Source organism: Phascolarctos cinereus, unplaced genomic scaffold, assembly GCF_003287225.1.
Source record: "Phascolarctos cinereus isolate Bilbo 61053 unplaced genomic scaffold, phaCin_HiC Scaffold_5;HRSCAF=322, whole genome shotgun sequence".
NCBI classification, from domain to species: Eukaryota; Metazoa; Chordata; class Mammalia; order Diprotodontia; family Phascolarctidae; genus Phascolarctos; species Phascolarctos cinereus.
This window is the reverse complement of record NW_027555958.1, coordinates 217,757,692-217,773,825: the sequence shown is the minus strand read 5'-3', so window position 1 is coordinate 217,773,825 and position 16,134 is coordinate 217,757,692. Positions and strand designations below refer to the sequence as shown.

General features: G+C 39.5%; 1 protein-coding gene across 1 annotated transcript in view; it reads left to right on the top strand.

The window, feature by feature from the left end:
- The first annotated feature begins 3,742 nt into the window (after positions 1-3,742).
- The window catches only part of EFHC1 (EF-hand domain containing 1), a 96,344-nt gene continuing 83,952 nt past the window's right edge, over positions 3,743-16,134 (top strand). Inside the window, exons 1-2 of the mRNA XM_020993970.2 lie at positions 3,743-3,919; positions 8,388-8,609. Of these exons, the coding sequence (XP_020849629.1) occupies positions 3,857-3,919; positions 8,388-8,609 (285 nt within the window). The 5' untranslated portion in view covers positions 3,743-3,856. The remainder of the gene's footprint in view (positions 3,920-8,387; positions 8,610-16,134) is intronic.

Here is a 16,134-nt window from a genome sequence, read left to right as displayed (position 1 = left end):
AAGACAAACTCCTTGGTTTGGCTTTTCAAGCCCTTCACAAGGTCCTAGCCTAGTTTTTCAGGTTTAGTGCCTATTACCGTCCTTCACACATTCTACATTCTTGTGAAACTGGCCTGTTTACTGTTCCTTTTATATGACATTCCATCTCTCATCTCTATAACTTTATACAGACTATCCCCCATGCCTACAATGCACATCTTCCTCAAGTCTGCCTGGGCTCTTTTCTGAGTTCCAGTCCCAAAACACTGACAGCTTCTTGGACATAGATGTTCCACAGACATTTCAAATTTAGCATGTCCAAAACTGAACTCATTATCTTTCCAAACCTACCCTTCTTCTGGATTTTTCTAATTCCTGTAGAAAGACCCAGTCAACTAATAAACATTTATTAAGCATGCGCTATGCGCCAGGCACTGTGCTAAGTGCTGGCAATGCAAAGTAATAAAAATAACTTTTAAAAGATAGTTCCTGCCCATAAGTAGCTTACGAGGTGAAAAAAAAATGCACAAAAGGAAGCTTAAAGGGAGAAGGGGAGGAAAGAGAAGTACCCAGCACTAGGGTGTGATGGAAAAGTCCAGAGAAGTCTAAAAGCAGTGTAACTGGTGGGAAATAGGAGGAAGACTATATTGAGCCCCTTTCTTAAATAAAAGCCTTAGAGCTCATGGCCCTGACCAATAGTCAGAGAGTCCAATCAAAGGGGCAAAGGATACTGATGAAATGTGAGTACCAGGCAGATTCAGTCTTTCAGGATAATGAAATTCCTGAGAAAGGCATGGTGGAAAGGTCCAATGAAATCCAAAAGCAGTGTAGCTGGGGGGAAATGGGGAACCACTATATTTCCCATCACTAGGTTGGCCACCTCAGTATTATCCGCAGTTTCTCACTCTTCCCCTCATTTGCCTAATCTTACTGATTCTTCATCTGCAACATCTTAAACATACAACTTCTTCCTACCCACAGAGGTACTCACTCACTCACACACTCCCCACTCACAAGCCCCCATTACACTCTGCCTTGGGGAATAGATGCTTATTCCCCAAACTCCCCCTCCCCTCCTTTAATAGCATCCTGATAGGTCTCCTTACCTCAAACCTCTTCTCTCTCCCATCCGTCTTCCACACAGCTGCCAAAGTGTTATACCTAAAGCATAGGACTGAACACGTCAATCTTCTTTTCAATAAACTTTAGTAGCAACTCTCTTGATCAATGGTTCCAAATCTGAAGTCTGTGAACCATTTTTTACAAAAATTTTTCGATAACTGTATTTTAATACAATTATTTTTTATACTCATGTATTTCATTTTATGCATTTAGAAATATTCTGAGTAATCTTTGGCTTCCCCATGCTACCAAAAGGATCCATTATAGACAAGAGAAATGTTAATAACCCTTAACTTAGAATCAAACATAAACTCCTCTGCCTAGCAATTAAAACCCTTCACAACCTGGCTCCAAAGTATCTTTCTAGTCTCATTATATATATTACATCCATTCCGGTACCCTAGACCAGCCAAACCAGCCTTCTTAGTTTTCATTATAAAGGACTCCATTTTTTATCTCAATGTTCACCATTGTCTCTTAGAATACCCAGTTTCCTTCAGAGATCAGCTTATGAATCAGTTTCTGCAAGAAGTTTTTCCTGATCCCCCATGCTCCTAAATCTCCCTCCCTCCCACCTACCTCCAATACTCAGCATTTTTGTTTCTTATATATTTTGTAAATGTGTATACATATGTATAGAATGTGCTTAATAAATGCTATTTATTGATTGTGTACTTAGAGTGTAATAGGTTACTAAATGGATCATTTCAGACATGAGCAAAATCTATTCCCCACAAGGTCCTTCTCTCCTTCCTCCAACCTACCAACATGAAACAGAATCCATCAACGTCCCTCACTGATCAGTCACAAAATCAATTTTCACCATCAGGAATTTAGTTCTCATTCAACCAAAAAGCCATCGTGCTCTAGTTTAGAGAGTAATTTCTTCTCTCCCCGCCCCACCTCCGAGGCCACACTAGCCTGAATTTCCCCAAATACCATTTTTAAAAATAGGTGCACAACTTAGTAACAACTCTCTTGCTCAAGGGAAAAAAAAAAGACAGGACAATCATCTCAGGACAAGTAGCTGGAGAAATCGGCAGAAGACGAATTCACCAATTCGTATAATTTCAGGGACCCTGGACAGAGCCTCATTCTTTACCCTGTGGTTTGTTGATGTCTTCAAATATAAGCATTAGAGATCAGTTTCTTTGGCTTCAGATTTTGTCACCTGTGAACATGCAAATACTCTCACAGATGGGGAAAAGCTTGTATTAGTGGTTGTCTGCAATACAATATGGGTAAACTTAGACAAGAAATTAAATGCTGTTTTATCACCAACACTTCTTAAGAAAAGTTATGATAGAGCAGGGTTCTTAAACTTTTTCCACATTTCAGAAGCGCTTCGATAGAGAAGAGTGTGGAGCTAGTAATAGGAAACAAAAAGGAAAGGTGGGAGACAGAGGAAACGGCTATTGATTGCCTTTTGACCCAGCTATACCACTTCTAAGTCTATACCCAAAAGAGATCAAAGAAAGAAGAAAATATCTTTTATACACAAAAATATTTAATGGAAACCAGGAAGATACCTGTTAATTGTGGAATGGCTGAATAAGTTGTGATATATGAATGTGAGGCAATACTGTTGTGTTATATAAAATAAGGAAATATATGATTTGAAAGAGACATGGAAAAATGTATGTGAATTAACGCAGAATAAAGGGAGCAGCACCAGAACAACTTGCAACATCAACATTATAAAAATAAACAATTTTGAGGGCTTTAATAAACTGATAAAGAATTAAATGAGCAGAACCAGGAGAACAATTTGTAAGGATAACAACACTGTAAAACTCAACTATGAAAGCTGTATTCTGATCAATACAATGACCATTCATGATTCCAGAGGACCAATGATGAAATGTTTATTCATTACAGAGAGGTGACAGATTTAGGGTGCCAAATTTTATATATATATATATATATATCTCCATATTTTGTATACAATCATTGAAGGAATTTGTTTTACTTGACTATGCATATTTGTCAAAATAAATGTTTTTCTTTTCTTTTCTTTTTTCTCCGGGTGTGGGGTAGGAGAGAAAATAGATTTATTCTTTTAAATAGGGGTGGTGGTGCTACAGATGTGAAAGGTTGTGTGCACTTAGATGAGCCCACTATTTTCTCAGTTTAATTAACTATTATTTTGTTATCGAGGCCTCTCACTGAGCAGGAGTAATCTGTAAATGTAAAACCAAAACACATCAATAAAACTTCAAAAAAAAAATGAACCAAGTCAAACAGGGAAATTTTGTTATTACCATACTAAATTTACTAATATACACTTTAAAACTGTATAACAGAAGCTCATAGTTTCGTATAGTTTTTTTCTTCTTTGTGTGCTGAAATGTTTCAGAGCTTATTAAGCTCATAATGAAAATTAAAAAAAAAAAAAGGAAGCGAAGGCAACTCCTCTAACGTCATAATTCCGTATAGAAGACCAGCCCTAATCCTCCCGCCGCCCCCCACGCCAACACTATTAGGCCACTGATAGGGAGCATCCAGCACCAGAGAACACTCTCACATGGCCGGTTGCATATTTAAGGAGCTCACAACTACGCAAGGATGAAGCCGCCACTGGAATGCGCAAGCGCAGGTACGTCATTTCCTGTTCAGTCTGCTACTGACTCCCGCTGTTCAGTGCCCTCCGAATGTTTGGCGTTACCATGGTTGCACAGCCCTCGTGCGAGTTCCAGTCGCCAGGGCAACGGGATAGACAGAAGCTGGGCTCTAGAAGGCGGCAGCGGCTGTGGCGATGGTGTCCAAGCCTGTTCACGGGCTGCCTTTGCTGCCGGGCTTCTCCTTCAGCGACCCCACGGTGAGGAACAGCCCAGCTCCTGCTTGGGCTCGGCACGCCCGCTCCCCACCTGCCCTAAAGGCAGCCAGCACCCCAGCTGGGCCCAGTCCCAATTCTTTGCCTCCCACACCCCATTCCCTCTACATCTCCAGCCCAGCCTCCACCTCCCCTCCACCAAATCCTTTCCTGCTCCCAGCTCCATATCCCACCCATCCCTTTTCTCAGCCCCCGTCGCCCACCTCTAGATGTAGACCTCTCCTCTAATCAGTCTTATCCTCCCACCACCAGATACAGCCCTCATTCCCATTTTTTTTCCTTCTCTCAGGCCTATCTCCTTCCACCTCCAGCCCTCTCCCCTCACTACTCATCCTTTTTCCCAGGCCTACCCCCAGCCTCAGCCCTCTCTACCAACTCCCATCCCTTCTCTCAGGTCCATCTCCCACTTCCCCCCACCCCCAACCTCAATCCTCTTCCTCCAACTCCCATCCTTTTTTGTAGCTACCAACTCCCATCCCTTCTCTCAAACCCATCTCCCATCCTTTCCCTTTCCACTTCAGCCTTTCCCTCTCCCCTCCTTCCATCTACCGTCACAGCCCATCTTCCAGCCCTCTTCCGTTACTCTCATGTCTTCTCTAAGGCCCATCTCTAGCCCCCAATTTCAGTTCTCCCCTTCATTCCCATCCCTTCTCCCAGCAGCAGCCCTTTCTCTATCCATTCCCAAATTTCCCCTTTCAACTCACTCTTTCACTCAACTCTGTCCCTGTTGCTAGCTTCATCCCTCTTTCCCATCTATATTTCCCCATCCCTTAACAATAATAATTGACATTCACCTAGCATTTTGTAAAGATATTTATATAAATTCTCATTTATATAAATTCTCCTGAGCCTCAATCTCATTCTTTCTCTTCAAATTCCATTTTTCCCCATCCCAGCCCCAACTGCTACCCCAGCTCTATTGCTTCCTCTCCCCTTATTCCTAGCCTGTTCCTCTAGCTCTCTTACTCCATGTCCATCTCTCTTCCTTCCCACTCTATCTCTGAGATCCTCTACCTCTCCTCTTAGATCTATCTCTATTCCTTAGGTCCTCTCCTCCTTAAGTCCATCTGCCCTCCTCACCAGTGGTACAGTATAAAAAACACAAGCTGGACTCTGGAGTGATCTGGATTTAAATCCTGCTTCCCATCCTTTATAGCAATGCCACTTAGTGACATCCCTTAACTCATCTGAGCTTCAGTTTCCTCAGCTGTAAAATGGGGATCACAGAATTTAGGAGATAGAAGATCACCCTATATCTAAACAAGAATTTCCTCTCTGGCATGTTCAGCATACAGCCTCGTCTTGAAGACCTCCAGTGCAAGGGGACCCGCCAATTCCTGAGACAGTCCATTCTACTTTTGAATAGGTCTAGTTGTTAGGAAGTTTTTGCTTACATCAAGACTAAATCTGTCTCTGTACTACTTCCATCATTTCTCCTACTTCTGTCCTCTAGGACCATATGGAAAAAATATAATGTCTCTTCCAGGTGGTGACCTTCAAATACTTGAAAACAGCTACCTATCTTAGGTAGGGTGCTAAGTTTTCTTTTCTCCAGGCTAAATGTCCTCATAGGCTAACCATGAGGTAGATAACTCTGGTATAACAGTGATTGTTGTACCTACCTCAATAGGTTATTTTGAGGGAAGTAGTTAGTAAACCCATGTTAAGAATGGTAACTCTTGTTGTTATGACTACCCACCTCACCTGAGCCCACTTTCCTGCTAGTCTCTATTAGTGCTTTCACCTATAAAATGAAGTGATTAATACATATATCACTTTTCTCAGAGGATTGTTGTTGGACATGCACTTTGTAAATATTTAAGTGTTATAGAAAATGTGAGTTATTATGCTTCCTTCAGACTGCCAGCTTCATTCTATCTTACTAACTCTAGTTCTCCTCTCCCAGCCCCATGCATCTACCACTTGTTTAAAGGCAGAAGAGACGTTCCTGAAAACAAAGTTCACCAATTAACTTGGTCAAGCAAAACTGGAAAAAAGGGGAAAAAAAAAAGAATTACTCAGATGAAAACTAACCTACAGGTTGGTTGTCTACTAACTTTAAAATCTTCTTCATCAAGATTTTTTATACTCTTTCTACTTTATTCTCCCTTCTTCCTCATAAGCTGTCCTTCCTAGTATGCCTCTTCCCCTACACCATTAAAGATACTAACCCCATCCTTGATCCCCTTATACCTTCACACCAAACTGCCTTGTAGAATCTGCTCTTCCTATAGTGGACTAATTACTTCCTTTCTAAACTTCCAGTTTTCTTGACCAAGTTTATTGGTGAGTTTTTGTTTCCTCGAAGGTCTTTTTTGTCATTCAGCAAGCAGATTGCCACAGAATGAGCCAGAGATGTACATACTTTACAGTTAGTGTTGTGTTCCAAGTGCACGAAATGCTTTGAATTGAGAAGACAATGTCATGATTTAGATGTCAGATTTGGTGAGGGAATAAAGATTTTGGGATTCCCTCCCCTTGGTTATATGGCAATTATTAAGTCCTTTCATGTGTTGAACACCTTTGACTTTAAGAATTAGGTGCAAGTTTGAGTTTTCTGTAATTTGAAAATGGTGCTAGCAGATTTACTGGAGATGGTGAGTTAGTACCTTAATAATGAGCCAAAAATTTTTGCATGTGAGCCTGTGTCCCAGACAATTTGAGTGACTTCTCAGGCAATTAACTTCTGGTGTATCCATTGCTGTCACCCAAGCAGAATGAACTGTGAACAGTGCACCAAGTCAATAATTTAAGCAGTACCAATGAAGATGCAGTGAGTGGAAGTAATGTGAGGTCCTACTTGCAGTATTGTGGGCCATCGGTGGAAATGTACACAAAAGTTTTTAGAAAAGGGAGGGCAAGGTGTTGAATGAATATGCTTTTTGCTTGAAAGGCCATTTTTTTCTACAGTTGTCCTAGTTCTGCAGCACTCAAAGGTAATGCATTTTACAAATTAGTGAAGCCTCTTAACCAAAAAGGAGAAAGCAAATTGAAGCAACAGATGTTACATTTATCCTTAGGGATAGGAGAAGACAATGGAAATATTGATACTACAACTACTACTAGTATTGCTATTACTACTACCACCACCATTTATGTAGTGCTTTAAGGTTTGCGAAATACATATATTATCTTATTTGATTTGTCCATTAGGGAGGTAGCACCCAAAGTAGGGAATTTCCTGTCATATATTATGAGGTAGCATGATATAGTCGTTAGAGAGCTGACCTCAGAGTCAGGAAGACTTGCTTCAATTTTTGCATCTGATACATATTGATGAGTATATCGTTTAATCTGTTAGTACCAGAGGTATCATACTCATGGCTCAGGTTGCAGGGAGTCTGGAAAACTCTTTTGTGTGGCTAAAACCAAATTGAAATGTAATTGGGAAATGTTTAACAAAATAAATAAAAATATAACATATTAATTAGCTATATTAATTAGTGGTTTTTCTAAGTCAGTATGTAGCCCACAAGGTTCTGTTTCTATTTGAGTTTGACATCACTGCTCTAGGCAAGACTCTAAGACTATATATTGTAGAGTAGATGCCATCCTGCTTTGGGTGGAGAGAATTTCCTCATCTGGGAGCTCCTTGTAACAATGAAATCACATTCTTATCCATTTATTGTGAAGCAGGGGTAGTACTTATCGAGAATGACCTGTGTGAATTGTTTCAATAGAAAATATGAATTTATATTGCATATTTTCCAGTTCTTATAAGAGAGGACATTTAATCCAGTGCAGCCATAAGGAGGCAGAAGGAGGAAACAAGTGTTTACTAAGCACTGACTATGTGCCAGGCACTATACTATTTTACAAATATTGTCTTATTTGATGCTTAAAACAATCCTGTGAGGTAAGTGTTATTCTTATCCCTTTTTTATAGCTGAGGAAACTGAGGCAGAGTTAAATTTGAACTTGGGTCTCCCTGACTCCAGCCACAAGCACGCCATCTTTTGTGCCACTAGCTGCTGTATACCCCAATCTTGAAAGAAGTTAGGACAGGATTTAAGGAGATTAGACTTTGGGCAAGAGAAAATTTTAACTGAAGATTGAAATAGATTTCTCAGAACTAGCAATTCAAGTTACTGAATTGCTGCTAACAGATGCCACTAAGAGGATATTAAATATGAGATAAAATGGTCACAATCTTAGCTGATAAAATACTTTTTTGCTCTATTTTCAAAGATGATCTAGTTGTAAATTAAGGAACAGGGCCTTATAAGTCTTATTTTCAGCTCAATCGCTACCTCACCGTCTAGCAACCTAGACAAGTAATTTAATACTTCACCAAAAATGTGATCATCTTTTAATTGTGTTTACTTTCTCCATGGAAGCTTAATGATGTTTAAAAACAAGGAATAAAAATTGTTTTTATAATAATGGGTTCTATAGTAATATGTTGCAAATGCACATATGGTAGTGTTTTTAATTATTCCATTTCCTTCCTCAGAAAACTAACTTTCACCGAAACCAGACATTGGGCTACAGGAACGGCTTTGCCTACACTCGACTTCCAACAGTGGGGTTCGGTGGAGACCGTCTTCATGCGAACCAGCTGTCTCAAGCTGATTTGAATGAACTGGCCAATAAGAGACCTACACTGACCTTCGAAGAACCCAAGCAAGTCCCACCTTCTGACTTTATTCCTGCACACGTGGCCTTTGACAAAAAGGTATGATTTGGGATGTTTAAAAAGTCTGAGAGACAGTTTCTGGATAATTAATCATTTTATTAATAATGTTAGCATTTTATTAATAAAAGGGTCAGCATTACTCTTGAATGCCAACAGCCAATAATGCCTGTGGGCTTACAGTTTATATGCCCTTGGAAGAGTGGGTTTTCCTGATAGAAGCAATTAATTCTGATTGGTTAACAATGAGAGAGAATGAATGTACAATGAGAGGTGGACCTATTCTAATGAGGAATGTAACTTTGATTATGTCATTTACTTCTAAATTGCCCAGCCTTGGACAATCTAATTATAGAATTTATATCCCCTACCCAAGCCTGAGCAGAGCCCTGTGGGCTGGGAGTTTCACCTTAGATTCAATTCCTTGTAAAGTTGAGTGGGGTAGCAATTCCTAGATTGAAGAGAATATTAATCCTATCTGCTATCACCAGTCTTGTCCAACTGAGCATTGAAATGAGGACTTTAGATAAAGGGAGAATTTTGGATCTCCTCAAATCATTGGTTATTAATAACCATTTCTCTCAGATTGTATGAGCTCCTTTGTTTTCATGACGAGCCAACTCTTTGCCGAGGAGTTAACAGTAAACCAGGTTTCAGAGAACATGCCAAGGAGAATATTTTTTTCAATGCTTGAGCTCTTAGACAGCTGAGCTCTGAACTGAAAGAGGCTTTCTTTAGTAAGGAAGAAGATTTCAGTAAATAAATGAAATTCCCCAGAGATCTCAGTGTAATATTTTCAGGATACAGTTTAAAGAAAAGGCTGATTAATCCTGAAATCAGGGAGAGGAGGGGTAGGGGTAGAACGCCAGTTATACCTATTTGCTGCCTATTTCTTCTTTTGAAAAGTGTGCTATAGTGGCAAGAGATCTCTGATCTCAAAGGATCCCATAAAAGTTAGCATGAAAACAGTCCATATAGTTAGGCGGCTATTTCCTCCCATCTTTCTGGATATGTTTTTAGTTCTGCAAGAAACACTGCAGACTGAGTAGGGTCTTTTCTCGTTTTTCATTTTTCTCCATATGGTAGGTATATTCTTTGTGTCTATTGATATTTTCATTTCATTACTGCTTTTCCCACTGTGCAAGCCTATTTTCCCCCACCCAATCTTGCTATTTCTTACCCAGTTGCTTTACAATCTGGAAAATACTTTTGTATTTATCACAGTTTCCCCCCCCTTTTTTGGTGCCTTTTGGGTTACTTTTTAGCTGATTTTTTAATTAGTGGCATTCATTTGCTTCTGTACTTCAACCTTTTTTATTTATCTTGGGTTTTTCTTTTGATTTTCAAATGTCTTCTTGGGGTACTGATGTGGTTTGGGGTTGCTGGGAACCCCAAAATGTCCTTCTGGAATGAATTCATGCACTTAAACCCTCTTCTAGTCAAGTGACAAGGTTTATTGTAATGCCAATGGAAGAGACAGGGTTCCTAGTGAACCTGCAACTTAATGTGGGTGAGACTGATGCTTATATACAAAAGGGACAGTGAAAGGATCTGGATGGAATTAAGGAGTGATTAGTAGTCTAGGGTGGGCCAGGTGCAACCTGTAAGGAATATCAAGCAGGCTAAATAGATGATCTAGGAAAAATTAAGGAGTGGTCAGTAAGTAATCTGGGTGGGCCAAGTGAGACAGTGAAAGGAATGTCAGGTAAGTTAATCAGGTGATCTAGGTGGTCTGAGGTGGGTCAAGTGCCTTGGGCAGAGGCTCCAGTGATTGGGCAGCTGAAATGTATTGGAAAATTCAAGGCCTTTAGGGATCCAGGTCCCATTACCGCATCAGTACCGCCATCTATTCAGTTCATCAAATCTGTCTTTGCTCAGTATGAGATGGATAATTCCATTTCATTCCAGAATTGAAGAGCTACTGTTGACATTAACATTTCTTTCCAAACGGGGCCTTTGGCTCATCCCACCAAGCTTTTGGCCTCTTGGTCAGCCATTTATGGTCCCTTTGAATCTAGTCTGCAAATGATGCAGTTGATGGTCCATATCCTGGCTAAATGAACTACCTAATTAGTCTCTGAGTGATAGACTAGATAGATTTAGTATCCATTCTGTGAAGTTTTAAATTTATAAATATATTTCATCTTGCCCAGCTTTCAGTTCTTCAAGGCACAGTAGACATTATATGTAGTATATTTTTATTTTTTGTTTTCACATTTATTTATTTTGTGCATCATAATTTCATAATTGCCAAGAATTTGCATTCTGGAGTCATTAGCTATGAGTCTTGAGGTAAGAAAGGCTGTTAAGCACACTGATTTTTTTGACATTTGGTTTTATAGCATAGGAAGCTGTGAAAAAAAAATTTTTATAAACTAAAATTTACTTGACATATTTGCATTGTTCTGACTTAAGTCAAGTCCACTTAGTGTCAATGTGAATTGGCTGTGTTTTTGGAGTTATTTCTTAAACTGCTGATACAGCTAGAAAAGTAACTGCCAAGTTCAGACAATTTTTTTTTCTTATTAGCAAGTGCAACAGTTTCCCATCACTGCTTCATATTCCTAAATTTAGCCCACAAAAATGAAAGTTGAGCAAAATAAAAGTGGGATCTTTTAAGTTTGTGTTATGTGATTGATAATACCATACTTCGCAAGCAAAAGGATGTCTGAAAGATCTACATCAAAAGTAAAATGCATCCACTCCCAGATTATTATGATTCTGTAATGCCATCTTGCATTCCAACTAAATGTCACATTAAAAAAAAATCAAATAGCTGCTGCTCATTTCCCCCTTTACTTCCTGCAGAGAACCATGTTTAAGGTTTTATGTTTCTCTCTGAAAACAAATGACATTCCAACTAATTGATAAAAAGCAAGGGACTTCTTGCATAAAATAGCTGTTTTCACTGTGAACGGTTTATGGTAGAAACACAGAAACTTGAACTCTCTTCTTTGTGGGGAAGCAGAGAAGGAGGTAACTTTTACTGGTAAATCTAATTACTAAATATGTAATTAATCCATTTCTGCATTCTGTTTCCCACCTGCTAACTTACACTTTGGCCATGATTTCTGGCATGTCATCTGAGTTGTCCAATAAAAATTTATAGTTTCAGACACATGTGTATATTATAAGCCACAGTATTGCTAATATACCTTTTCAGACAAGCTGATAAAAAGCAGAGAGGTATGTAAACAGAGAAAAAAATCATTAGGTAAATTTGGGCCACTTTAGAGCAGCAGTCGGAATGAAAGATTTTTGTATGAGTTTGAGGAGTCTTAAAATAAGGAGACTTAATCTGTTTTTCTACCCAGTTAATTCTGCACTCAGAAAGTGTTGCTATAGAGCAGGGGTAGCGAACCTGTTGCATTGAGGCCACATGTGGCCTTCTAGGTCCTTGAGTGAGGCCTTTTCACTGAGTCCAAGTTTTACAGAACAAATCGTTTTATTAAGGGCGTTTGTTCTGTAAAGTTTGGATTTAGTCAAAGGGCTGCACTTGAGGACCTAGAGGGCCACATGTGGCCTTGAGGCTGAAGGTTCCCCACCCCTGCTATAGAAGATAGAGTTTGGCTGAGGAGGACTTTTTGAACCTCCTTCCCCTCCCTAGCAGAAAGGGGCAGAATCGATTCTCCCAGACCACATTTATGGTGGCCCCCCACCATGGTCCTTGGTTTTGGACTGGAGCCTTCCATTCGGCCAATGCTTTGCCATCCCTTTCTTCTCCTGCATGGAGGTGGAGATTGCTTAGCCTACCTGCTTTGGCTCCAGACAGTGACTCCCTTGGACCAGGAGGCAGAAGTCACTGGATCGAGTTTTATTTTGCCTCTTAAGAAGTTTGTGCAAATGTACAAATTTTTAATTTAAAAAAATTCAGAAGCCACAGCTCTTCTAAGCTTCCCCTAGCCAGATGAAACTCCTGGCTATTAAACTGAGGTATCCTTCTGCTGATTAATCAAGAAAAAGTAGCAATTGAAAGGACGGCAGCAAGAAAATGTATTATGGTGTCACCTGTGACCATACCAGGCACAAAGAAAAAAAGATGAGGATTTAAGTCTTTCTCCTCTTTTCCATCGTTCTTAAAGACAGTTACCTCTCAATTGTCTCCCTCAGTCATGATGTTGCTCTGTCATCTCTTGGCTCATGAAGTCCCAAGGTAGACATTGGCCCACTCTGCTGCTAGCTCCTTTTTATTTCTTGCTCATTCTCACAGCCCAGTTCCAATTTCCAAAGCTGACATAACCTGCCAAGTCAACATTTATTAAGTGCCTGCTGTGTGCCAGGCACTGTGCTAAGCAATGGGGACACAAAAAGAGGCAAAAGACAATCCTTGCCCTCAAGGAGCTCACAAGTGTAATGAGGGAGACAATATACAAACAAATATATATGAAACAAGCTATGTACAGGATAAATAGCAAAACGAATGGAAAGCCCTAGAAACAGTTTCTGGGTAATTAATAATCAGTTTGTTAATTAGGCTAGCAAATAATCAATAAATTGAGGTTTGTGGTCTTTCTCGTAACCAAAGACCCCACATGGAGGTCATTGAATGTTTAAATACCTTTGGAAAAGGATGTCCCTGACAGGTGAAAATCAATACTGATTGGTTAATGGTTAATAAGAGAATGAATATTATAATGAGAGTTCTAATGAGGGGCTGGGGGACCATGACTTTGATCATGTGATTAATGACTCCCAAATCATTTTATACAAAAGAATCTGTTCTCCACCCAGTCCTACTGAAGTTGAACAATAGTGCGGTTACAGTAAATATTCCACCTAGATAAGATGGTCTGGATGGGTGAATTTTTGGGCTAGATTATAAATGTCCTTTAGAGACTAGGTTTTGAATGAGCAAGCAAAAAAAAAGGGATCTTTGGGTCCCGTATATAAAATTGGCTATTAATATAATAAGAAAATAATTTTTCTCAATAGGAAATAATATTTAACAGAGGGAAGACAGTAGAATTAAGAGGGGCTAGGGAAGGCTTCCCTGCAGTCAGCTGGAGGTGAAGGGGGTGGTGGTGCTGTTTTCCTCCAAATCTATGTCATGGGTGTATGAGTGGGTGTATGGGGAAGATGGGGGATATATAGCTCCCTCAAAATTGACTTCTTAGCTTTCCCTTTTTGTTTAGAAGAAATCCTATCTCGTATGTGTTAGAGATGTTCTTTCCTTTTGAGAGGTTCAAGGATGGTACTTGGCAGGAAGTAAGGTGTTGTCTATGGCCTCTACTTCCAGGTCTACAATTTGGGATCTTGGAGCAAAGTAGTTGGTTGAGGGTCATGAGAGTAGAGCCAGAATATTTCTCAACTTAACTGAAGGTTGACTAATAAGGGGCAATAGAGAGGATTTTAGAATAATAATAGCTAGCATTTTTGTAGCACTTTAAGGTTTGCAAAATACTTTACAGATATTATCTCATTTGATTTTTTTTTTGCAACAACCCTGTAAGGTGGGTGCTATTATTATCTCCATTTTACAGATACGGAAACTGAGACTGAGAGATGACATGACTTTCAGGACCATACAGCTAGTTGGTGTCTGAGGCAGGATTTGAATTAAGGTCTTTCTGACTCCTAAGTTGGGGTTCCTTGCACTATGCTATCTAGATTCATCTTATCTATAATCCAGGTTCTATGGACCACTTAGATTCAGATGGATATCTGTCTGTGAAGTTATAATTGGGGAAGTGTGAGGTCTCAACTGGGGTAAGTAAAACAGGCTAGTAGACAATTTTAAATTGCCTTGCCCATGCCAGTAGAGTGGCCTTGAACTGTCCTCGTGTGAAAATATAAACAGTCTGTGGTGGAGGTGCTTTTGCCTTTTTTCACTTCAGGATTCTACATGAGAATGCTAACTCATATTCTGTGGGAAAGGGAACGTCGTGGGAGGGGGGAGGGATGAAGTTCCAATACCCTAAGATCCTAACAAGGAGAAAAAAACCTTAATTATTAATATGGCTATGTATCAATGTGTGTAGGAGTGTATTTCCTAGCAAGCGATATAAATTCATTTATATTCTCCAGAGTGAGGAAGGATAACACTGCAGTTACAGAATTCTAAGAAGCAAACATATCCTTATACACATAATAAAAAGGGTCACGGAAATTACAACCCAGACATTATGAAGTGGTATCGCTTAAAGAGGTGAAACTTCTCAGAGCTTACTTGGTAGTAAATTTCTTTTGATTCAGAAAAGGTGGGGGAAATGGGGTATTCTGATTAATTGAATGGGTTTATTTTTTTTTCTCCTGTTGGTAGCTACTGAATATAACACACTTGGTTGGCCAAAATTGAAAGAAATAGAAAGCGATAACACTAAAATTATACTGAAATGAATCTCCTACTACACCATCTTTCGTATACCTCCCTTTCTCTCCACGTACATGACCATGATCTCCATTCAGGTCCTCTTCTTTTCTTGCCTGGACTGTTGCCGGAGCATTCTAATTGATGTCCTGGCCCCAAGTCTCTCTCCATTTCATCCTCTATTTAGCTGCCAAGACGACACTCCTAAACCACAAGTCTAACCATCTCGTTCCCCTACTCAGTACACTCCAGGGGCTTCTTACTCTCTCTAGCATCAACAAATTCCTCTGTTGAGCATTCCAAGCACTTTACAACTTGGCCTCACTCTATTACTGTATGGCATTTCCATTTAAGCTGGTGTTCTTACTGTTTTCCTGTACATGATATTCCATTCCTGCCTCTATGGCTTTGCAGAGATTGTCTCCTTCCTCACCTCCACCTCTTAGAATCAGTCCCTGGTTTCCTTCAAAACTCAGAACATTACCTCCTAAAATAGGCCTACCCCCTAAATTGCCTTATAATTATTTTGTATAGATTAATATGTTTACATATTATTTCCCCTGGTAGAATGTAAGCTCCCTGAGGGCAGATGCTATTTCACGTTGGTCTTTGTATCCCCATCACCCAGCACAGTGCCTGGCATATGGTAGGCATTTAATAAATGCTTGTTGATTGAGAAAACTCAGGAACTTGTAGTATCTAAAGGAAATTACTGTGTAATAATGGAATACAGTAACAGAGGCCACAGATTCCCCACCCCTGAGGGTTGAAATGAATCTATACTGATTCTGTGATATGCTTGAAGTTGCATTTTTTTAATGTCCTTTTTGTAAAAGTAGAATGCAGAAAACATTTCTCAAAAATAGGATGTTTGCTGTGTCAGCATGTAATCAGCATCAGATAATAAGGCCTATATGATGAAGTCACTGCCATCATTCTTCACTTCTAGATACACTTCTTGCTTCAGGTAAGAGACTCAAATGGGAAGTTGCCATGCCCTTAAATTTAACAAGTTCAGCATTAACTGATCTCCTCAGATTCCAATATCCATAATTTATAAGAATGAATCAGAACTCTTGTAAATTGTGATTCTGTCAAGTAGATTGTGATATTTATTTAAAATAACCGCATCTTTATACAATTATTTAGGATAGAGAAATTTTCAACTTATGGGGCAATGTAGGGAAATATGAGAAAGAGAGATCAATGGAACTTTAACATAAAATAAGCATAATCATGTTGAACCTAAAGTTAGGATCT